This window comes from Alosa alosa, chromosome 24, assembly GCF_017589495.1.
Source record: "Alosa alosa isolate M-15738 ecotype Scorff River chromosome 24, AALO_Geno_1.1, whole genome shotgun sequence".
In the NCBI taxonomy this organism is placed as follows: domain Eukaryota; kingdom Metazoa; phylum Chordata; class Actinopteri; order Clupeiformes; family Clupeidae; genus Alosa; species Alosa alosa.
The window spans coordinates 15,735,054-15,759,561 of record NC_063212.1 but is presented as its reverse complement, the minus strand read 5'-3'; the positions used below and the strand labels follow the sequence as shown (position 1 = coordinate 15,759,561).

Below are 24,508 nucleotides of genomic sequence, written 5' to 3'. Positions count from 1 at the left end.
CCTCAAAGACTCGGTCTTGACTCGGACTCGACTGTATTTGAAAACCAACGGACTCAGTCTCAACCCTTCAAAGACTCGGTCTTGACTCGGACACGGCATAGGCGGTCTCGTCCACATCACTGCTGTTTGATATTCTTGGCATTACAAGATTTGCACTTAGGAAAAGTCTTGGTGGGCAGTAGGGGGTAATTAGTTCCTTGAGGTAATTTGGAGCTAGACCTGAAAACTGTTTTATCTGACTGAGTAACTATTCTTGGTGCAATGCCTCCACCTTGACTCTAGCATGGCTGATAGTCTGAATAACAGACATCATAAAATAATCAATGTGGTTGTTACTCGCACTTTCACATAAATTGGGGGTTCTTCAATTTAGCAGAGTAGCATTTTCATGCTGGCATGTTGTATAACACTAGTTTTATACCTCATATATTTGAGTTTTAACTAAATTTCCCAGGTAGCCTTATTTGCCCCATCTCTGTAGGGAACTTTTGCCGTCATTCAATTTCTTCTAATGTGAAGTAATTGGTATCTTTTACAGCTATGATTTCAAGGTAACACTGAACCAGAGATTATTATGCTATGTTTTCCAGAGTTTAGAAATGGAAGGAGTATGGCTGTTTCAGATAACCACTAAAAACTACCAAGAAAGAAAGAAAAAAAACAGTCTGCATCCATTAGATATATATATATAGATAGATAGATAGCGATAGATATACTTTAATTATCCCACAGGGAAATTCAGTTCTTTCAGCAGCCTTAAGAACATACAGCAAGCACACACACACGCACATATATAGTCCACATACATTACATTACAACAAGAAATTAGGCAGTTACAAGTGTAACTGCCTAATAAGACAAATCAAGACAATTGCCTCCATATTAGATATAAAAGATAGGTTGTCTCTCTCTCTACTCAAAGGAGAGTCGTTGTAAAGTGCTATTGCTGTGGGTAAGAAGGTTTTCTTATATCTGTCCTTACTGCAACTGAGTTGGCGAAACCGCCAACTATAAACACTTTGTTGTTTTGCCAGTGTACTGTGTAGGGGATGAGATTCATTGTCCATGATGTGTAACAACACATGTTAATATCAAGAGATAATATTTATTTATTATAAAAGACAGAAAAATAAATCTTTTTAAAAACATATTTATGTAACTGTCCACCAATCAATGGCTTCATGTTTCTAGACACAGTCTCTTTTTTCCCCTCTCTCACACACACACACACACAGTCTGCTTAGTCTAAGTACAGTAAGTGGATGCAAGTCACCTCAAGGTTATGTCCATCATCTCTCACACACACACACACACACACACCTCATTAAATAGAATGGCTAGAGTGAAATGGCGATGATAACCATCATATAGTGACGATCCAGTGCATTGTCTCAGCACAGCTCACATCATCCCGATGGCCAGGATACCGAGGAGGATCAATACAGCTGTGTGAAAAAAAAAGTGATTGATTTGATTGAGAAAAATAATTTACATCAACTCAGGAATCTAAATGTTTCGCTTATCCAGCGGCAGCGACTTTGTTGTAAACAAAATCAACTCAAGGGAGCTCAGACAACGTGGATGACTGCTCATCTGCACACAAACGTATAAAGCCCACCCAAACGTTTGATTGGCCAGAACACAACTTAACCAGGCATATAGATTTCACAGTGGAGGGGCAGCCGTGGCCTACTGGTTAGCGCTTCGGACTTGTAACCGGAGGGTTGCCGGTTCGAACCCCGACCAGTAGGCACGGCTGAAGTGCCCTTGAGCAAGGCACCTAACCCCCCCCAACGCTGCTGTTGTTGCAGGCAGCTCACTGCACCGGGATTAGTGTGTGCTTCACTTCACTGTGTGCGTTTCACTAATTCACGGATTGGGATAAATGCAGAGACCAAATTTCCCCTCACGGGATCAAAAGAGTGTATATGTATATATACACACACACACTTACTTACTTATACTTATATAATGGAGCGACTCCAGCCACAGACCTCAAATTTTGTGGGAAGGATAAATTCACACTGGCTTCCATACCTTTGGACCACAAGTGCAACACGTAACTGGCTAGATAGAGGAAGTGGACAGATAGAGACTCTTACCTTGTGAAAGACCGTGCTGCAGAGAAATGTTGGCCCCTGAGGCTGTTGTGGTGGTGGTGGTGGTGGTGGTGGTGGTGACATTGGAGGCGTTTGTTGAGTTTGTGCTAGGAGTTGTTGTTGCTGTGTTGGTGCTATTGACGTTGGACAGGTCTAGCTGTGCAGTGACTGTTCGCACAGTCGGGTTTGAAAGTGAACCTGTGGATTTACATGAGAATGGGTTGAATGCTATGGTCTGTAGTTTGGTGGTGATATCACTTACAACATGGCTCTGTACAAAAACTGTAGGTTATAGAAAAAAAAGTGTGTGTGTGTTGTATATTTACCATTAGCATAAACAGTCCCATTGGCCAGTACAATTGAAAAGGTGGTTGCAGCATTGGCACGGGATGTTGCGTTCAGGCCAAACACGTTAAACACACACTGAATGGTGGTTTGATTGATTGAACCACTGACATTAGCAATGCTTGACTATGGAGACAAAGAGATAGGGGTCACATTTTAATCCGGTATAGTTGATATATACATTATTAATACATTGTAAATTAATAAATGTGATTTAATATTGTTTTGTACTCACTACGTCACTTTGAGTGGTTAGTGTGTTGTTGTTCAGCAGGGCAAAGACAAACAGGACAGTAGAGTTGATGTTAGCGCAAATGTAGGTTTTGTCGTTGCCTCCCTGTAGGAAACACCAAGTGTTTAAGTGTTTGACAACAATAACAAAAACACTACACATCAATGTCTAGCTTATTGAACAAAATCCACAATGGTGAATGTGAATCCTCTTCTCTACTCATAATAGAGGGTGTTGGATGAGAAAAACATGTGCGCAGCTTTGCGTAGGTAGGCCTATCCATGGGTTTCATCTGGTCCCTTTCCACAGGTGTATTAATCAAGCACCATGCAGTCTGCGTTGACAATCAAGGTGCTTGATTTTATACACCTGTGGAAAGGGATGTGATGAAGCCAAAAAGCCACTCAACTCTTTTACCAGCCACTATAGATACAGTATAAAATGATTAAAATGTGCTAAACCTACCACCAATGTTGGACCGAATTCATAATTGGCCTGCACAGTAGCAACAAAACTAAAGGTCAATAGAACAGCATTCATATGCCATAGTGTCATACAAGTGGTGTGGCTCCTTTAAGACAATCATTTGTGAGTTCTGGAGCTGTCCAACTTTATCTAACTATACTGTGTAGCCTACTATATATATATAGGCTATATTTAACATGTAACATTTATTTTCTATTTGGTCTGTTATGAAATCATGCATTGACCCATTTAAGCACAGCTCAGTTTTAAGAAACTTAAATACATGCATGCTTAGCATTTGTGAAAAGAAATCATTAAGGCTACATTGACAAACACTTAACCATGAGCTGCCTGTATATTATCTGATTCTAATATTTACAGATATCTAGGTGATGTAAGCACAGCTCAGTTTTAAGAAATGCTTAAAGCCGAAAGACCATGTTGAATTTTGCTACAATTTATTTCAAAACCGGATTAGTCTGGAACAGCTAACTATACACGGGAATGCATTACACCTTTGTGTTCGGTAAGGTCTGCTGTTTTTTCTGATATATGGTTTGTCATGTGTTGCGTGAAGAGTGTGTACGATATTCCACGGAGATGAATGTATGTGTAGATGCATGGGCGCAGAGAATAATTATTAAAAATCTTGAAGTTATTTTTCTCGCAAACTGTTTATCACAGCAAATCGTGGCTAGCACCATTTGAAAGCTGAGAAAAGGCTCTTTCATGTGACACATGTGTGATGAGTAGGCCTAGCCTACTTCTCGAGGAGTTCAACAGAGAAGAATGTGTTAATATGGACGCACTTCATAGCCTTGTAATGTCAAAAAGTGAAGCGCTGCGCCATGCGCAGGACATTGCGGCTCACTGGTAGTTAGGTAACTTCAAATCAGCGTGATTTACCATTATAGGCTACTGCACATTACAAGATCTGTACGAGATGATTCGCAGCACTGAAGTGAGAAATGATTTAACTCTTTGTGTAGCGCATGTGAGCGCTCCCCCTCATTTCAACCTGAATATTGGTGGGGACATTTCAGTCGTAATTTGACATTGGTGTGGACACGTCCTTCGCTCCCCACGCAAATCTACGCCCATGGAGGAAACCCATGAATTCACACGTTCACTTGAAAGACGTATCTGATATGCATGCAGAAGAAGGGGAATGGAGGCCTCCTTACCGCGTTCATGTCAGTTGATAGAGCTACGGCGATGTACCCCTGGGACTCTCCACGGAGTTCAAAATTCAGGTTGCTACTGCCATTGGACTTTGTGGAGACGAACAGACATGATCTATCCGTCGCGGGGTTGCAGGACACTGGATCAGAGAAACATGCGCGACTTGTCCCACACGTGGAGTTGTTCACGGTCGTCTGAGAAAGAAAAATAGATTTACGACATTTAATAATCAGAAAGAAATGTAACACCGAGATATGGCATTTCTGCTTGAAGGCCTATATGATTTCTTTTTTTTAAATCGAAACATGTCTTTTAAGACACTTCTGAGTATACCAGTAGCGCATATTTACAGCATTAGGGAAAACATGAATGTAAATAGAAGACAAATCAGACAAAAACTTACATCGAGTGTGGACACAGTAACATTGGACGCCTGCGCCGCGGCCAGCATCACACACAGTCCAAGAAGAATGCGGAAAAGTCTATCCATATCTCTGTGAAGGAAAATTAAATTATTATTATTATTATTATTATTAATTCCAAAATATATTAGGCCTATTTAATATAACTTATACATAGGTGTAGCCTATGTATATGTTCTATAACAACTTTGTTTTCTATTATTAGGCTACTGCCGATTGATTCCAGTAGGCCTACTTAAGATGATAGTGAACGTAGCAACAGCATTAATGGACAACATTGGTCTATATAGAATATATGTGATGTCTAAAACGCCAACATGGATGCAACAGTATGAAGATGTCCTTAAACGGTAAGCAGACTTCATTAATATCCAATATTGCTGATTAAAAGGAGGAAATTCAAGACATATACCGAGCTAACAAAGAGAGGCAAACTAACGGTACATAAGTCTATATAATTACAAAGAGTTATCTTACCAAAAATGATTTTGTCTCGCTTAAATATAGGATATGTGTAAAATTCCAATTTGGCTTGTATTCGCTGCGCGTTGTTCACCGAGTGCACTAGATGTTGAGTCTGAGGTGTGGTTCCCCGTGGTCCGCTATTTATGTTAACAGGTGTGACATTGCGTCACATCCCCGTTGCATTATTTTTGGTTGACATCATGATACGTACGCGAGGGGTGGACTTTGGGTGGTTCTCAAAGTGTCATGGAAAGAAGTGAAATCGAGTTATTCGAGTATTGAAGATTATCCACAATGAACAATTCCACAGACCAGCACAGTGTCAAATCTCTCAATTTATAGGCCTAATCGTAACACTTGTGTGCCAAATAATAGGTAGCCTATAAGAAGCACTACAAGTAGGACGACCAATGTTACTGCCAGTAACTGCATATAATGTTACAGAGTCTACTACAGATACCACCAATAATAATAATAATAATAAGAAGAAGAAGAAGAAGAATAGTAATATATTTAGCTCTAAATTGTGTCTCACAGAGGAATTGAACGACCGTATTTTAACAATGAAATTCTTGCCTTGTTTTCTCACATGAAAAAAATAATAATTTTATTAATATCTCATGACTCATAGAAATGTGTTGTTGTAAAGGAACATTTAGGGCCATCCCCTTCACACATCCAGTAGTAGCTGTTCTGCAGGCATGACAAAATCGCAAGGACTGCAATGCCCATGGAAACTGTCCATGAAAACTGGCTCTTGACAGACCAAAATAACATTCCCAGAGATAGCCTACCTACATAAAACTGAGGACTAGACTGTTCAGGGAAATATTAGTATCTTTGGAAATAGCAGCATGTCAATCTGGATGGGAAGACTAGGGAGAATTAATCTCTGAATTACAGATAAAGTAAGGTTGATTTCATAAAGTTGATGAATCAAGACAGCCATAACCTCACTGCAACATTGTTTCATGTCCCCCTCCTGAACGCAGAATAAACCTGATAAACCTGCACCTACAAGGCCATGTCTTGTTGAATGTTTCTGTTTACTGATCACATGTAAATAGAAGAAAAAAAGAATCCTGAATGAAACCACAAGGACTCTTTGTGCTCCCTGCCAGGTGCACAGTGCCCTTACTAGTAGCCGACTGTAGTCACATGACCCTGCATCTCATGACACACGTCTGTCCGGTTCTTCATGCTCTCCGATACCCATGGCATTGTCCAAGAGGCTGACTCATCAGCCTCATTAGTGCCACAGGGTCCTACCAGAGAAGGTTAGACAGGTAAGGTCTCGCGCCGTATACTCAAGGCCGTGCGGGTGTAAGTATAAGTAAGTATACTCTTTTGATCCTGTGAGGGAAATTTGGTCTCTGCATTTATCCCGATCTGTGAATTAGTGAAACACACTCATACACAGTGAACACACAGCACACACTAATCCCGGCGCAGTGAGCTGCCTGCAACAACAGCGGCGCTCGGGGAGCAGTGAGGGGGAGCAGTTAGGTGCCTTGCTCAAGGGCACTTCAGCCGTGCCTACTGGTCGGGGTTCGAACCGGCAACCCTCCGGTTATAAGTCCAAAGCGCTAACCAGTAGGCCACGGCTGCCCTGTTAGTTTTGTGCAACGTAGTAGTCAATCAAGGAAAAACTCGCACACCATTGTTTGCCGTTGAAAAATAAATAAACGAAGTGTTCCATCAACCATCAACCAATGTGCTACCATCAACCAATCCATCAACCAATGTGCTACCAAGTGAGGTGATGTACAAACGTTTCGGTCCTCAGACCTTCATCAGTGCAAACCATACACAATGACGTGACGCCTATTTATAGTCTGCGTCTACTTGGTGGCAGCTCTGTCAATCAACCTGACCCTTAGCTAGGTAGGTTGAAGTGTAGACTCAGAGAATCATGAGATAAGAAGGCCCTCAGGCTCACAGTAGACATAGTCATAGACAGTAGTCAAGATAATGAATAAAATAAAATAAAAAATCACATGAAAAATAGAAAAACATAAGGAAACAAGATTAACAATAAGCAAGTGAATATTAAAAAATAGATGGATATTCGGATATATAATCAGCAGATTGAACATTCCCAGATAAGCAGTCATGGAAGAAAACTCGCACACCATTGTTTGCCGTTGAAAAATAAATAAAAGAAGTGTTTAATCCATCAACCAATGTGCTACCAAGTGATGTGACAAACGTTTCGGTCCTCAGACCTTCATCAGTGCAAACCATATACAATAGGCGAGTTCGACTTGCGGCAGATCTGTGCAGATCTGACTTGATGTGATGCATGCTGAGTTGAACACAATGCATACTGGGATGGACGCAATGCTTGCTGGTTAGAAATTCTGTCCGACTTCTGTCAGCCGGGGAGGGACTTACCACCGTGACACCATGTCACATGGCCTTAAAATATTGCGGGAGTCTTAGCCTTAAAATAGTCATGAAAATCATGAAGATATGCTTCTGTGCCCTTCCAAATAAAAAATAAATCGTCTATATAGCGCCTGTAAAGCAGTATGTTGTCAGGAAATGGATTGTCAGCATGGATGTGGTGATGCTCAAGGTAACCCATGAACAGATTAGCATAATCATGCGCGAATGTGGCACCCATGGCAGTGCCACGAATCTGTACGAAATAATCATTGTTGGAACAAGAAGTAATTTTTAGTCAATACCAATCTGGCCATTTCAGTCAAGAAAGACGTGGGAGGATAGCACTCTGTGTGTGTGTTCAGAAAGAACTCTAACGCTAGGAGTCCAGAATCATGGGGAATGTTAGGGGCTAGTGACATCCATGGTGACCAAGAGGATGTCGACCTCATCTAGACTAACTTTATTAATGGTGTCTATGAAATCACCTGTGTCTCTCAGGTAGGACGGTAAGTTGGTGACCAGGGGTCTAATATGTGCATCAATAAATTTAGAAAGGGGCTCAGTGAGAGACCCATTACTAGACACAATGGGACGACCAGCAGGTACTTTATGGTATTGCTTGTGGACCTTAGGCAATGTGTAAATTACTGGAATGGTGGGGTTGTCAGTAATGAGATAATCCCTCTCTGAAGCAGTTAAGTAATGTTTGTCAAAACCATCCTTAACAAAAATGTCAACCTCCCTTTTGAAGGACGCTGTAGGATTACCAGTCAGCTTTCTATAGGAATCAGCGTCAGACAGTTGTCTTAAGACCTCATGTTCATACTCAGTACGGTTCATGCATACTAGTCCCCCTCCCTTATCAGCACTTTTAAAGATAATATTGTTATTATTGCTCAAAGAAGACAATGACAACTAGAAATGTAATGCCAGAGGAATTACAATAGTGGATGGAAAGCTGCTGGGTTAATGTTGGTGGGGAGATTCCTGAAAAAAAAAAAAACATTGAATCACTTAATCTTTGCGTTCATACAAACCCTTGTACCAAAAAACCTTGTCCGTCAGGCATTCTTGAGATATCACACTCAAGGTGGGTTTGGCCTTGACATTTGACTTCATAAAAATGCTCCATACAAATGTTCACACCAAATTTGAAGCATGTGTGTCAAGCCGTTCTGAAGTTGTGACAAGCATGAAAGCTGGCCTTTGGAAAATGTAATTCAGAGTATGCAATGCAAGACTACTGTACCTGCAAAACGGGGCTTTCAGTTGGTGTTGATGACTGCTCATTCTGCAGCCAGCTAACAATTACTTTGTCAATGTTAAAATAATTGAATCAACATCGCACTGCAACATTTATTCTACATCACTTTTGCACCCTTCATTAATATTAAAGCAACGTTGAAATTCTAACTACAGATCAATGGGATTTCAATGGTATTTCCACTAAAATGAATATTGAAACAATGTTGAAATTACAACCAAACTAAAGATCAACGTGATTTCAGTGCTATTTCAATTGATATTAAACCTCAGTAAACCACTATTAGCCTATAATCTGGCAAAATATTGGGAAATTCATATCCTGCTTTATCTACAGCCAGGATAAATTTGGCTAGGCCTAGGTATGTCTTGTTTAGGCTACACAAGCTTGCATAAATAACCATTGACAACTTGTTATCAGTTAAGCAAGTGCATTTATTCACTCTTCATCTAGAAATTCATGTGTACTGTGTTTTCCTGCCATCCATTGCAGTTGCAGTCAGCCTGATCCTTCAGTAGCAGAGTGAAGCGGCACCTAACAGAAATAGAAGGGGGACAGCTGTTAGATAAATATGTTCAACTGAGCAACAAACAGCTAAGCCTACAATCAAGTTATTTTACGCCAGTGGTTCTCAAACTTTTTCTTTTATTCCCCACTTAGATCAAGGGGGCATTTTTAAACCCCACTTGTCCCTCATCGCTCTAAGAAAGTGGTAGGTCAAACTTAAAATTGTCAAATTTATTCACTCATACAAACGTAGTTCAAAACGAAGGCTAAGTTTCAGCCAGAGATTGTTTGCCATTTCCCTCGTCAGGCCAGCTATCGCTACGAAAGGCGGCTGGTTGGCAATTTGAGTGCTTAGCTAGCTGCTACCAAAGATTCTAGGGCGCTACGCGCAAGATGGATTACTGGCTGGAAAATACGTTGGATATGTTGAAGTACGTTCTATGACTCTATGGGCGCCATTTTAATAAGCTTAGGTGTCGTCACAGACGCTGGCTACCGTGGGAATCCTATGACGCTGATCCTAAAATGTTATCAATTGTTCTTTAAAGCTGTATGTTGAAATTACGAGAAACCCAATAGACCACACCATGTCTAGACCAGTTAAATATATTGTATAAAGACAATGTCGAATTATTTCCGAGGGTAAATTAGGCTAGGGCACTGACATCTGTCCATCCATCATCCACCAAAACTAAGTTCAATAGGCCTATGTTTGGGATATAGGCCTAGCGTTAATGTAATTTCGTTACTTTGTTGGGAAGCGAAGTAGGCCTAGTCTAAAGGTAAATTTAAATGTAATTAATTCGTTACAGTTACTGAATAACTGTAACGTCCATTCCTGCATTAGGACTCATATAGCCTATTAACTTATTGTCTCCATGATTGCTTATTTAAAATATGGATTAGCCTTGACAGCCTAGGCTATTATTTCATGGAGATGTTTAGGCTACAGCACGCATTCTCTCCCTGCGCCTCTCTCCCTCAAACGGGTTCAGCCTGCATCTCCCCTAAGCAAGCAAATCAAAACAGTGGCTTGTGCAATAACTGTTCATGCAGACTTCAACTGGCGCGGTAGCCTACACAACTTTGCAAAGTCAATTTGAATGTATCAATTTTGAACAAAATTAGTAGCCTATTATACCCTATTTATCACAACGTTGTCTGTCGCGTTGTCAATCGCAAACGCAAATGTATTCAAACGGCTAAGGAATTAACTGTAGCTTACTTTGTGGAGATCGAGCATCTGTTTAACATAGGCCTACGCGTAGCCACGGACGGGTTCATATTCCACTTCTTATGTCATAAACGTTGAATGCCTATTGTTACTCCTCTCAAGTCGAAATCACGAAACCAAGTCGTTCTTTACTATTTACTGGCATTTATTCACATGTGCAAAGGCGTGCCGTGAGAACTAGACATACAGAAACAGAAATACATGAAAACATAAATTACATTCTCATAGAGACCACATACATAGCGTAAATAACCTTACGATTACACGGACAAACACAACCTTGTCAAGCTAGCATTAACATCTATTAACACAAAAATACCAGCAAGAAAGCAATACTGTAAGAAAATTTCCCGTAAAAAAACAGGAATCAACTGGCAGCAGAGTTTCCAGGAAGTTCCTGTTATTTAACGGTGCCCTGGTTTAACATTAAGTTAATGTAAAATAACAACATTAATTTCCTGTAAATTAACAGGAAACAACTGGCAGGACTTCCAGGAGCTTCCCGTTGTTTAACGGCAGACTACCATAACATTAAATTCCTGTTAAGTATATAACATCATTTTCATGTTGGGTAACAAGAAAAAAATGTGATCTTCACGTTAGTTACACAACAGGTCTTTAATTTTTTACAATTACAGGAAACAAGTTCCATATATTGAGTTCATCCACTCTCAAATCAACATTTTAAAGATAAAAATCCATTTTTTCACATCAGTTACTTATTTGTAGTTTAACAGATATTTTATTTCACTGCACTTACTTGACAGTCTAACAGTAAAGTAATCTTTATAATCTTTGAAAGATGAAGGGACATGAAGCAAGATAATAGTAAATAGTAATTCAGGAACATGTAGACTGACTATAATCGTATTTCAGGATCAGGGAATAAGACACAGAAGAATTATCATGGAAAATAAAAACATCGCATTAGGCTCGTGTATCATGTATGAATGTAAAATGTAGATACATAGTAGTATTTTGAAAATCGGATTTCAAAGAACAGGTAATAGGATACAGAGGAATTACAATGGAAAACAAATACATTGCATTAGGCCCGTTTAAAATGTAGACACGCTATCTAGTAGTATTTTGAAAATCGTATTTTAAAAAACAAGGAATAAGGTACAGAAGAATTATCATGAAAAACAAAAACATCGCATTAGGCTCGTGTATCACGTATGAATGTAAAATGTAGACACGTGATCTAGTTGGATTTCAAAAATCGGAAATAAGGTACAAAAGAATTATCATGGAAAATAAAAACATCGCATTAGGCTTGTGTATCACATATGTATGTAAAATGTAGACATGTTATCTAAAGTAGTACTATTTCAAAATCAAATAAGATACAGAATAATCATCACAGATATTTATCAATTATCAATATCATTGCATCGCATTGGCCTTGTGTACATGTGAGAATGAATAAACTGACAGATTATGTCCAGAAGAATTTAAAGTAAGAGATGAGTATAAATGATAATCAGGGAGGGAATTAAGTAACATTCATGAGAAATCAAGTAACATTCACTTTACTTATTAGTGATTGTTCTTAGGCTTCTTCTGGGCCTTTTTCTGTGAGAGAGAGAGAGAGAGAGAGTTACAAAAACTGATAGGGTACACTAGGATTCATGTAGAGGAAAATTGTGCCAAAGTGAATGAATCGGATGTGAATTTGTAACGTTAACACACTTTCTCACAATGAAATTAACTGACATTTATTACTTACTGTAACTGCATTTATATTTGATTTAATCAGTTGTATAAAGTAGAAGTATAGTGTTATGTGGTTATTACAGCAGTACTATGCATGATTGCTCTCTTCAGAGGGTGTAATCCTGCATAGTAGTGCTTATAACTACATAGTAGACTACTACACAACCCCCCCAATACATACCACGCATAAAACAAACTCTGGTTCGAAAGTGTGACATGAACTTACCTCTGGAAGAATTCAAGGGTGCACACTGCCTCCTCCTGATATTGCAGATTCAGAATATAGAAGGTGGAGAAACATGTCATAATCCCTGTTAGAAATGTGGCGAGGTTGGACCCTTCACAAACGATTAAGGATTCAATGCTGACCATCCACTTTTGATGATTACCTTGTCGAAAAAAAAAAGAATTTATCATATTCAATTTAAGATATAGATCCACATGTCAACTATGATTAGATTCCTTTTAGGATTTTGTCCAAACAAAATTCAATACAGAAAAAAAAAAAAACATTTAGTGTTCAAAAGTTGATTTAAATATGTATATGTTGATCATTATTACTCTAGTGAATGAAAACAAACATACCTAGTAATATCATCAGAGTCACAGGTAGGCTTGGAAGACTCAACATCAGCTACAGTCGCACATCCCTTAGCAAAAGAAAAGAAAGGCACTGAACAACTCTTCATGATGTGTGTGTGTGTGAGTGAGAAAGTGAATGTAATCTCTGTGAGTGTGTTGTGTGTGTGTGTGTGTGTAAGGAGTGAGTGAATGTGAGTTGTCTGCAAGGTGAGTATGAAAGGTGTGTGTGTGTGTGTGTGTATGTGTGTCTGCCGTTGAATGATTAAAAGTGATGAGGCAGGTGTGATAAGATGTTTGTGTGAGGAATGTGTGTATGTGTGTGCAAAGTGAGGGTGCTTGCTTTTGAAATTGTCTGTCTTATCAAAACAACATTGTTTATGGTTTCTATATATGTGTGTCTAAAGACCTAGATAGATAGATAGATAGATAGATACTTTATTGATCCCCAGGGGAAATTCAAGACCTGCATGTCTCTTTAATTTGGCAATCTGGAACACAGCATGGAAGGTCTATATTGGGTATATTGTCATGAATTTAGGTATGGCTCACATAAATAGACGCAGTGGACTGATGCCCACATATATGACATGTAAACATCTTCCTGTTGCATGCCGCTAGCTCAAATGAACTCAGGAGGAATACCATACACGTGTCATGCAACCAACTCTGCTATGGAAAGCTAGCTAGGCTACTAACTAGCATTAGCTTTCTAAACTGTCAACTGAAGGACTTAACACAACTTTTAGTAATTACCAGCACGGGCGAAATCCATGAATACAAGTAAACACTGAAAGCAGTAGTCACACTACACTACATCCGTTTGTGCCATGTTGTTTATTTGGCCACTGGTTTATTAAACTGATGATGCTAAGCAGACTTAGCTAGCAAACAGTGTTATAGCAGGTAAATCACACGAGTTAAACTTTAAAAAACTACGCATACCCTACTCATACCAATACTTTTAGATGGCTTCAGATTACAATGGAGAAACGTAAAATTTGATCAACAAGTGATAACGATAACACATGGCTTAAGGGCGAAAGCGTGGTTTTGGCTAGCTGAATAGCACTGCTACTAACTTCGTTTCAGCAGGGTAACATTCAGAGATGTTGTATTATACAACTTGTATAAACATGACCAGTGTGCTTTCAAACGTTGTATTTCTGGTCAAAGATGACAGATAAACTCACCTTATTGTGTTGATGGGTTTGGGTATGATTCCAACTTATCGTCTTCTCTCAGCAGACAGCTTCCCATCACCAGCTCGAAGGTAACGTTAGATAACGGGAAGTACGTGTGTTCCAGAATAAACATTACGTTTAAACATTACGGGCGTGGTAAATAACAGTGTTGGAGCCTGATTTTACACATTTGTCTTACTAATGACTGGAAAGTCCTGTTTATTGAAGGAAACAGGTGAATAATGTTGGAATCTTTCTGTAAATTTACAGAAACTTTTTACAGTGAACTGTACCTCATTGGCCGCTTTTACTTGAGAGAAATAAACCAATGGGTCTTCACATCTTCATTAAACACAAATAGTAATGTCCATGTACTGTATGAAATAAACCAACTTTCTTGCATACTGTAGACGCTCTCAAACTGCGTGGTCCAAACGGTACCAATCCCTTCAAAAACAAAAGCCCTGACACCGTCTCTAGCTTCAACTGACAGACTGAGAAAGTCATTTGTCCCCAGGGCCATTGAACTGTTCAATGCCTCACTTAAGGGAAGAGGAGAGATAGACTTCTCTGCATAGTCTGTCTGCCTCTTCATCCCCTCCATGTTTGGTACTGTCTGTCCACTAGCCACTTGTACCACTGTCTTTATGCCTCACTGTTTGCATGCTATATTAGCACACTAGCACATATGCATAACCCCCTCCATGCCACAGCCGAACCATTTAAAGAAATCTGCTTTGCTTGACTGGAGTGTGGACAATGTGAAAGTCAAAGTTTTCTCAGACATACAATAAAAAAATGAAGCATTTATAGCAACAGTTTATTTTTATTTCCAAATACATAAACATTGTACAAATTTCAGTTGCTAAAATACAGTACATACAATGAGAAAAATAATTTAAAAATCTAATCTGATGATTGCTTAGGATAGGAAGATGGGATTCTTCACAAAGAACATCTCCCAGAACTTCTACTTCTACATTTTCAAACCCATTTCAGAAGTGAGGATAAGGATCTTTACTCACTTGTGACTTCAGGCAAATCCTTTCTACGGTAATTTGAGTAAAACCTAATCATTAACAATCTAGTAAAATATAGCTCTGAGAGGTTGTGATGCCACAAAATGAAGTCAATACATTATGAAATTATACATTTTGCATCATACACAAACAGAAAATCATATTCAGCTTTTCAGGTGTTGATATTTAACTAATTCTCCCCAATTTACACCAGAAAAAAAAAAAAAAATTGGCACTACAAATACAGAGCTGTTTCTATCTACATAACCTACATCCTGTAACAGGCACTTCAGTGAATCACAACCCAATGTGCAATGTAGATTGGACAAATAACAAATCAAGACATAAAAACTGATACACAAACAATCTGGACATCATATAACAACTGGAATAAATGTGGCACAACAAAAAAATGTGCAATAACAGTGAAAAATCCGACGTCGTACTGGTGTAACTATAGTTTCCCCTCATGTAATGTAACCTGTGGTTTTTCGTCTACTTCAAATAGACATGGACGCAAACAGATGGATTAGCACATTTTATGCACACCCTCAGACAACTTCACACCGATATTTCTTTTTTTCTGAACAGGATAGTCAGAACGTCAGTCGCCAGCACAATTTATGTTGTGTTATAGGCCTAACTGATACCATTTGTCATTTGATACCAGGAAAGCTAACAGTTTTCTATTAGGATGTAGATTGTTAAATACCACAGTCATGGTTTTGTCATAAAAGCTCATGAAACTGGCGCATGAAACTGGGGGACGAACGCATCGCAGAGGGGGTGCCAGCATGGATATCTACCTCTCAAAATGAAACCGTTCTGTGGGGCGCCTGCCATGTACCTCGCAGTTGCAAACTGCAAGGGACATGAATCCGCCTATTTGCACGAACATTAATAGATACCAGCTCCTCAACTTTACCGATTCAAATCTAGTGACCGCGCTATCAACTAAAGCAGACATCCATAGACCGGACATAAGGCCATTTAATTTGCATACAGTTTCGATTGCTGATGCAATCTTTAAAGTTAATAGCAACCTCCTCACATTCTTATTTCTGATACTTCTGACAACAGTGCATTATAGTCTACAATTTAAATGGGCATTTTAAACACTATTCCTCTCGTTTTCTACCTCGCTAACAAAGTAAAGGCGCATTCTTCCGGCTATTGCGCAAACGCCTCTTGTTCTGATATAACGACTATACAATATAATATAATACAACAATAGCCTACAATATAACGACTTGAGTTATTTTCTGTTTACATTGGAATTGACGTCCACATTGTTATGGACCCATTTGTCTGCAACGCAACGTAGCCTACAACATTTTTTTTTTAGAAATACAGGAACAGCTTACTATGCTGACGAATGACGACTGCACAACATGCGAAAATTTCCCCTACTCTCGGATGCGCATTAAAACGTATCTTTTCAGTAGTCATTTCCAACTTTTCGCGCTGATGGTGCTCAAAATGCAACACAACCGTGTTCAAAGCAGGGATCCTATAGCAATGTATGGTTGGGGGAGGCATAGAAAAGTTGGAGAACCTGTGGCCTAAAACAATATTGGTGGTTGCAGGGTAGATTTGAAGTGAAATAGGTCTCGATGGTCTGTCATTTTTAGAAAGTGGGTCGCCAGAAAAAAAGTTTGGGAAACACTGGCCTACAGTGACTATTGTGATCTGTGACAGGCCTACGTACATTAGCCTACCCAGAACCCTCACAAGTAGAGGAGTTTCATCTCATGTATGACTTCATACACACAAGTGTGTCACCAGTGCTGATCGTGGTAAACACCATCCACATCACACGCTCTATCCCAGTGCCCCACAAGTCCGTAACAGTATAGTCTTGCTTCATATAAATTATTGTTGTGATGATGAGTACTAATTATCATACAAAGTTGTCGTCCCTTCCTACTTGGTCACAGCAAAAATGCTGGGTCAAAGTTTCATTTCAGACATGTCAAGTTTTTTTTGTTGTTTTTTTTTAGAGACAAACTGGTGATTGCGCAGATGTAGTGTGCTGATGTTCTACCTAGGAAGGGCCATCTTTACAATTTCCACAATGTCGCAATATTTGTGCCTTTCTTCTTGATGTTGTAATTGGTTTCTATGACGATCATGATTAACACATTAACTATGTGTGTGACTGCTTTGGCTCCATTCAGAGATCTGGAATGAAACTGGACCTGTTTGAGGGTCACATGAAACACTATCTAAGAAACTACTTTTGGCTGGAGTCCATAAGTGATGTCACATCCACTTCATGAGTACCACACCCACTCTCATTACAACAATCACCATCATCAAAGACAATGAAAGCTATGACTGCATGAGTAACACTGTGGTGTTTGTCCAGTATGTGTGTGGAAAAGAAAAATATGAAAAATGGCACAAGATGTGTGCGTAGAAAATGGCTTTGTGTGCTCTTTGAATTTAGTTTCCATTTGCATTGTCCCAAAGATTGTCTCTGCTTGGCAGTTCAGTGATGTGAGGCAGTGAGGTTCATTGAAACGGAAGCACATACAGGGTCATTACCAAGAAGAATTTGTGTATGTGTGTGTGTGAGAGAGTGAGTGTGAGGGAGAGAAAGAGAAGAGGAGTCAAATAAAAGGGAAAGTAGGAAAGAGTTCCTCCATCACCACTCAACACCAGAGACATCCACGACTACTCTTCAAGCTGAGCAAGCTTCTTTGGATCAGACTTCAAAAACTCTTCATCACCCTCATCATCTTCCTCCTCCTCCTCCTCACTCTCACTCTCCTCCTCCACGTCCACCTCGATCCCGTCCATGGTCTTCTGCAGCTCCTCCTTGATGTGGTTCAGCTCCAGCAGGCCATCCTGCAGGTCCTTGCAGACCTCACGCAGCTTGGTGGCGAACTCCGTCTTGGCGCCCTTGCGCAGCTCCACTGAGTCCTTGGCCAGGAAAAAGACATCCAGCGCCAGGAAAAGACCCGACATAACGCCCGTGGTTACGCTCATCACCTGGGCAGCCTTGGCGGCACTACCGGCAACACTAAGGACCTGCACGGTGCTCACCAGGGACTCGGTGTTAATGAGCAGTGCTTTACCGGCACGGCCACCCTCCTTAGACAGAGATGGAGAGATGGATGGATTGATGGATGCATAGACAGACATATATGTATACACAAAACAGACATTTCGGTATATTAATAATATACATCACAATAAATAAATGATAATAAATAGAAAGTAGAGGTCTGCACTCCCGCGGTAGACCTGCGGGTCCCGACGCAAAAGAGTGCGGCGCGGGACAACTTTTGAAAGCTCTTTGCGGGAGCGGGCGGGATGAGAGGTGTGTTCGCGGGTGCGGGACAAACCGATGATTCACTGCACTCCCGCAAATTAAATATGTGCATAAAATTAAATATGGAAATGATTAAAGTAGTGTTCATAACTATAGTTCAGCTGGATGTTCTGTTAGGCAGCATTAAAAACGGGGTTTAAGCATAACTGACGGATAGCAGGCCTATAGCCTATATTGTCGTTTACGTGGGTTCAATTAGTTCCTGCTGCTCATTGTCAAAACTTGAAATCGAAAGCATGACAGAGGAAGAGGGCACCAGACTAGGCCTACTTCAGTTGTTAGCCTACAATCAGAACCAAGAAACTGACATCTGGAGTCGAGAGATATAATGATCTGACATCGAGAGATAGAAAGAAAAACTGAATAGGCTATCCCTCCTGCATGCGGGCTTTAGCAGGCGGGAGCGGGACATCATGTTACAGATGCGGGCGGGAGCGGGACTAAAAATGACACATTAATGCGGGAGCAGGCGGGAGCGGGACAGAATATTGAGGGAGTGGGCGGACGCGGGACTGAAAAATCAGTCCCGCGCAGACCTCTAATAGAAAGGTCATAGATAAACAGACAGACAGACAGTCGCAGCTAGAGACACACATAGAGACAGACAGACAGACAGACAGTCACAGCTAGACATAAAGAGACAGACAGACAGACAGTCACAGCTAGACAGACAGACAGACAGTCTCAGCCAGCCAGACAGACAGAGACAGACACTTTCTTAATCCTGAGGGAAATGTATGCGTCCAGTAGCTTATATGACACACACACGCAAAAAGAGAAAACGCCAATCAGAACAAAGAGAAAACAAAACAATAATGATGAGACCTTCATAACATGCTTGACGTTCTGATTCATTGCACGCTTGGACAGGCTCTCCATATACTGCTCAAAGTGCCACTCTTCCAGAGTCTCCATACCCGTCTGCAGAGAGGCAGGGAGGAGGGAGAGATGGACAGATTTGAGAAGGGGAGAGAAAGAGTATCATTCATAAATGTTCACAATGTCGGGTTAATGGAAAAAAAGCTACATAAGATATACTTCAATTCTTAGCAATAATAGTGTTCCTGCCCTCAGAGTGAGCCCCTTACCTGCAGAAATTCCAGGCACTCCTTGATGTCTTTGATCTCCTCCTGGTAGTCCTGGATCATTTTTTCTACCTTCTTGCGGTCGGTCTTAGAGTGCACTGTGTCGGTAATGTTGGCTGAGGCTGAGGTGAGTCCACCGGCTGTCGCCACGCCGATGCCCACTGCCGTGACGATGAGAGAGGTGCCCAAGGTGAAGGGCGCCAGCACCAGGCCAGTGATGGTGGTGATGCTGCCAGCCACGCTGGCCACACCACCCCCAACACTGGCCGTCACCGTCTTCTTATGGAAGGTGTCGGCTGCGTCGGCCAGGGCCAGCAGCTCAAGGATGCGGCCTTGCAGAGAGGCGCCACGCATGTTGAAGAGGCGCACGAAGAGACGCGCCGCCATGAAGACACGGTCAGCTGCTGCCTCCACAGCACTGAGGGAGAGAGAGGAAGGAAAGAGAGGGAGAGGGAGGAGAGAAAGAGGAATGAGAGAAAGAGAGAGAGAGGAAGAAACGAGAGAGAGGGAGAGAGAGATGGATAGAGAGGGAAGAGAAGGAGAGGAATAAGAAAGGAAGGAGAATAAAGAAGAGAGAGAGAGAGATAGGAAGGAAAGAGAGAGGAACATGAAACACATAACAAATGAAAATAATGTAGATAATGTAGATAAATAAAATATTTAAAGTGAAATTGTATGAAAGTTTAAGTTAAAGGTACACTATGCAAGATTTTCACCTTTACGAAGCCAATTTCATGGTAAACGAACTGGTAATAGGCAAATCATTGAGCTAGCATAGCTATACAGCATACAGTAGACGTAGTGAGTCGCTACCGAGAAAACCAGCCATGCAACTTCAAAAACAGTGTGAAACATCACCTTGTCAATACAGCTCTTTGGACAGTTTTTTTAATCCTTCACCTCCACAACAAAAGCATTTTCATTGTGTACATGGGGGATACGTGCAGTAACTAATAAGCTATTTACAACAGCAGAGTAAAATATAAATATATCGCAACTCTAGAGGGAGCTCTACAGTCGCCAAAAATACCTAAACCTGCATAGTGTACCTTTAAAGTAACTAAAAAGTAACACAAAGTGCAAAGTCTTAGTGGACATACAGTTCCTCCTCGCCCTCTTCAAAACTTGTGGACTCATTCCAGTCCTTCCAACCTGGCAGGAATATAAGCACAGTAAAACACATGCTATTTACAGTATACCCTCTCGCACCCACAAACAAACACAAGTAATTACCCACCTTCAACTGTTCTCCACCAGTCCAGTAGACCATCTTCATCCTGAGGAATGATACAAATAAATGTAAATATAAATGTTTATCCGTCTCTTTGTCCATCATTCTGGGCCCAATCAGGGCCCATGTGCACACACAAAGGGATTACAGATATTTTACATACAGCCTCATCCTCCAGAGGATTGCCTTGACCTGGCACTGGTACCTCTGCCATCTCCACTGGCAGGATCTCCACAGTCTGCTCCTGTATAATGATAATACAATTATTATGCATAATAATAATAATAATAATAATAATTAGAAAAGCATTTCCTGAAGGAAATACAGTGCATGAAAATGCAAAAATATGATTTAAAATATCATACAGAGTAAAAACAAACTATATTGGTTGCTAGGTAGATGAGGTTTAATATAGTTGGAATGACTGAACAGTTAAATAGGTGGATAGTTTAAATGGTTAAATTATTTAGGTAGATAGTTGACGATAACTGACTCTAATGTTTGCTAGCAGTTATGCTAACTATGTTAACAAAGATAATAATGCTAACCAAGTTACTTAATTTAGTTAATTTAGCTAATGTTTTCCAGCAGTTTAAAAAAAAATGCTAATAATACTAATGCTGATAACTATGGTAACAATTAATGCTGTCAGTTAAACGCGTTATTAACGGCGTTAACGTAAACCTATTTCAACGGCGTCAATTTTTTTATCGCGAGATTAACGTTCTTTTTGGTATAACAAACTTTGTAGTTTTTTCACATGCTGTTGCAATAACTAGTAACGTTAGAACAACTACAACACCACACAAGATCTAGCTAGACTGGATGGAATGGAACGTTGTATGTGCTGCACGTACACGCCCCCTTTTAGGGGAAAGATGACTGATATAATGGAAATCTATGCTGCATCAAAGTGGGGAGCGAAAAGGGCTTATAGTAAACTTACTAAATCTTGAAACAAACGTGAATACGTTATCTGTGTGTTTATGGGATTAATGTGACAATGTCCCTATGTTTTGCTCTTTCCAGTTTACTAACAGGAGTGTCACAAATGTATCGATAGGCACAGTCAAACTGCCCGTGGCTGACTATAATTAAGTTCAGCAAGCTTAACTTTACATGTCATAACATCAACTAAACATAGTCACACATTCATTCTATCACTTGTAATATGAACGTAGCCTATTTCCTACAACTAGGTGAGATACTTGGCTATGTTATACTGAAGTTCCACAGTTAGCTAGCCAGCAAGCTAACCGTTTTGCATGGAATATTATGGTAAGTGTAGCTACATGCTAAATGTGTACAATACATGCATGGGGTATTGCAAACGAATTAGGTTGGTAATGTACATCGTTTCGACATGAGCAAGTTACATAAACATAATTCTTCATAACTGCCGTGTTAGTAAAATGATTGAATGTCCTGTGAATTTATAACTAGATGTAACGTCAACGTGTGATTACTAACTATCTTTCCCATTGGATCAATGATATAATGTTTTATATAATGATTAACATGTTTTCCGCTAAAATGGGGCGTGATGCAGATTAAATGTATCTTTATGATGATGCACCGTTAGTAGGCTACGTAAAGGCATGCTGCACACACTTGGTTGGGCTTACGAGCTGGCCAAAGAGTAGTAGCCTAGGCTGACGCATTAGTTGTGTGCTGCCAACGATTTTATCACCGTCACTTGTTCTGTTATCAACATTCCTCTTTGGCTGCTACTATTTGCGATGCACTCTGCTTTCGACATTCATTTACATTAGATTCCATTCTTTTCAATACAACTCCATTACACCAGCATCGCGACTTTGCCGCCGCGGTAAATCACGATTCAGTTATATTTGGTCGACGCTGCTCCATAAAATCCATTGTTCATCCAGTGTTTGCCTGTTAAAAACTTCGGCGTTGATGTGTGTGGCAAGTGACAGTGCACCATAGTCTGTAGGCCTATAAAATGGCAATGCACTCATGTTGAAAAGTTCCTTATTTTCAACTGAATTCAAAGATAATGAATATAGTATGAATATAATATTTTCTGTTTGTTATGCCTTTATAATGTGTGTAGGCCTACATTTTGTGCATGCACTTCTGCGGTAGCATTTATTTCAGTGTATATCAGCTATATTTTTGAAGAATATATTGTGTTGCCTCAGGTCTGCTACACATCTTTTGAAATTTGATTTGAAATAATCAAATAGACCTACTACGTCTTAAAGTTAAGTTAATAAAATAACTTGCTTTGCTTTCATTTGAATCCCAATCAAGATACACAATAATTGCTTTATTGTTAATATGGACTCCTGGAAAGTTCAGAAATGCAAAATAATATAATTTTAATCATATGATAAAATATGTGATTAATTGTGATTAACTATAGGAATTCAGCGATTAATCGTGATTAAAAAATGTTATCGTTTGACAGCACTAGTAACAATGCTAACTATGTGACTTAGCTAACTTAGCTCATAATTTATAGCAGTTATGCTAACAATGTTAACTATGCTAACATGCTAACCATGTTACTTAGCTAACTTAGCTAAGGTTTTCTAATAGTTTTGTCAAAAATGATAACTATGCTAACAATGCTAACCATGTGACTTAGCTAACTTAGCATATCATTTTTAGTGGTTATGCTAACTATGCTAACTAACATGCTAACAATGCTAACTATGCTAACCATGTGACTAAGCTAATCCTTTTTAGCAATTTTGCTAACAATATAAGCAATGATAACAATGTTAACATGCTAACTATGCTAATCATGCTAACTAGCTACAGTGGGTAGGAGTCATAGTTGATGACAAGTAACAGTTACAATGGCTGAACAGTTAAAGTTCAGTAGTTTAAAGGGTTAAATTGTTTACAGTTAACTGTTTTACAGTGAAATATTGTAGTGAGGACTTTTATTTTGAAACAGTTTTTGGCAGAGGAAGCAGTTGAACAGGGTGTGTAGTTTTAATTGAGCCAGTTTGTATGCTTAACGCCTGAGACTGGCAGTTGAGCCAGGTGGCCTGACCACCTGGCATATGATTCTAATTGCTTAACGGCTCTATTGTGATGTCATCAGCCCATGTTAAGTCTATGGGGAAATTTTGAGTAGTTTTTAATTAATAGTTTAAAAAGTATAAAAGTTACAAAGATGAAAAATACATAGCACTCATGTCCTAAGTAAGACCTACGTAACATAGTTTGAATGAAGTTTCTACGTTAAACGGTTGAAGCTGCATTAAACACGTTAGAAGAAGAAGAACTAGAAAAGCATTTCCTGAAGGAAATACAGTGCATGAAAATGCAAAAAATATGATGTAAAATATCATACAGAGAAAAAACCAAATAATGCAGATATAGTTGCAATAGTGTTGCTAGGGTACAAATGTTGGTTGTTATGCCAAATTAAGTGGTTGTTATGCTGGTTGCTTAGGTAATCCTGTTGGTTGCTATGGTGGTTGCTAGGTTGAAGTTGTGGTGGTTGCTAGGCTGTTGCTAGGGTATTTGACATGGTTGCTAGGCTTTTGCTAGGATATTTGACATGGTTGCTAGGGTATGACATGGTTGATAGGCTGTTGCTAGGGTACTTGAGGTGGTTGCTAGGCTGATGCTAGGTTACTTGTGGTGGTTGCTATGCTGGTTGCTAGGTTAGAGTCATTGGTTGCTATGTTGGTTGCTAGGTTGTAACAGTGGAAGTGGTTGCTAGGCTGTTGCTAGGCTGTTGCTAGAGTAGTTATGGTGGTTGTTATGCTGTTGC

At 39.8% G+C, this 24,508-nt stretch overlaps 2 protein-coding genes and 1 long non-coding RNA gene across 4 annotated transcripts in view; all 3 read right to left on the bottom strand.

Moving 5' to 3' along the window:
• Window positions 1-701: 701 nt before the first annotated feature.
• Window positions 702-5,329, bottom strand: LOC125289244 (putative ferric-chelate reductase 1). The gene is made up of 7 exons (XM_048235992.1): window positions 5,223-5,329; window positions 4,727-4,817; window positions 4,326-4,517; window positions 2,680-2,781; window positions 2,426-2,570; window positions 2,103-2,297; window positions 702-1,445 (listed from the first exon to the last, which is right to left on the bottom strand). The coding sequence occupies exons 2-7, from the start codon at window positions 4,811-4,813 to the stop codon at window positions 1,402-1,404; spliced, it is 765 nt and encodes a 254-aa protein (XP_048091949.1). The 5' UTR covers window positions 4,814-4,817; window positions 5,223-5,329; the 3' UTR covers window positions 702-1,401.
• Window positions 5,330-11,206: 5,877 nt separating this feature from the next.
• Window positions 11,207-12,621, bottom strand: LOC125289259. Its single transcript, XR_007192605.1, has 2 exons — window positions 12,546-12,621; window positions 11,207-12,178 (listed from the first exon to the last, which is right to left on the bottom strand). It is a non-coding gene; the product is annotated as an uncharacterized LOC125289259 (long non-coding RNA).
• A 2,273-nt stretch (window positions 12,622-14,894) lies between these two features.
• The window catches only part of si:cabz01007802.1, a 44,463-nt gene continuing 34,849 nt past the window's right edge, over window positions 14,895-24,508 (bottom strand). For both annotated transcript variants that reach the window (XM_048235954.1, XM_048235955.1), the window contains exons 19-24: window positions 20,918-20,998; window positions 20,761-20,800; window positions 20,624-20,675; window positions 19,527-19,941; window positions 19,264-19,359; window positions 14,895-18,197 (exon numbers count right to left, since the gene is read on the bottom strand). In XM_048235954.1, coding sequence (XP_048091911.1) covers window positions 17,778-18,197; window positions 19,264-19,359; window positions 19,527-19,941; window positions 20,624-20,675; window positions 20,761-20,800; window positions 20,918-20,998 — 1,104 coding nt within the window. In that variant the 3' untranslated portion in view covers window positions 14,895-17,777. The remainder of the gene's footprint in view (window positions 18,198-19,263; window positions 19,360-19,526; window positions 19,942-20,623; window positions 20,676-20,760; window positions 20,801-20,917; window positions 20,999-24,508) is intronic.

Bases quoted from the DNA above. Each gene is read 5' to 3' on its own strand.
- LOC125289244 (XM_048235992.1), bottom strand. From the start codon at position 4,813: ATGGATAGACTTTTCCGCATTCTTCTTGGACTGTGTGTGATGCTGGCC. The intron at 2,571-2,679 runs GTGAGTACAAAA...TTGTCTCCATAG, and splicing joins TAACCACTCAAAGTGACGTA to TCAAGCATTGCTAATGTCAG. The intron at 2,298-2,425 runs GTAAATATACAA...GTAAATCCACAG, and splicing joins TGGGACTGTTTATGCTAATG to GTTCACTTTCAAACCCGACT.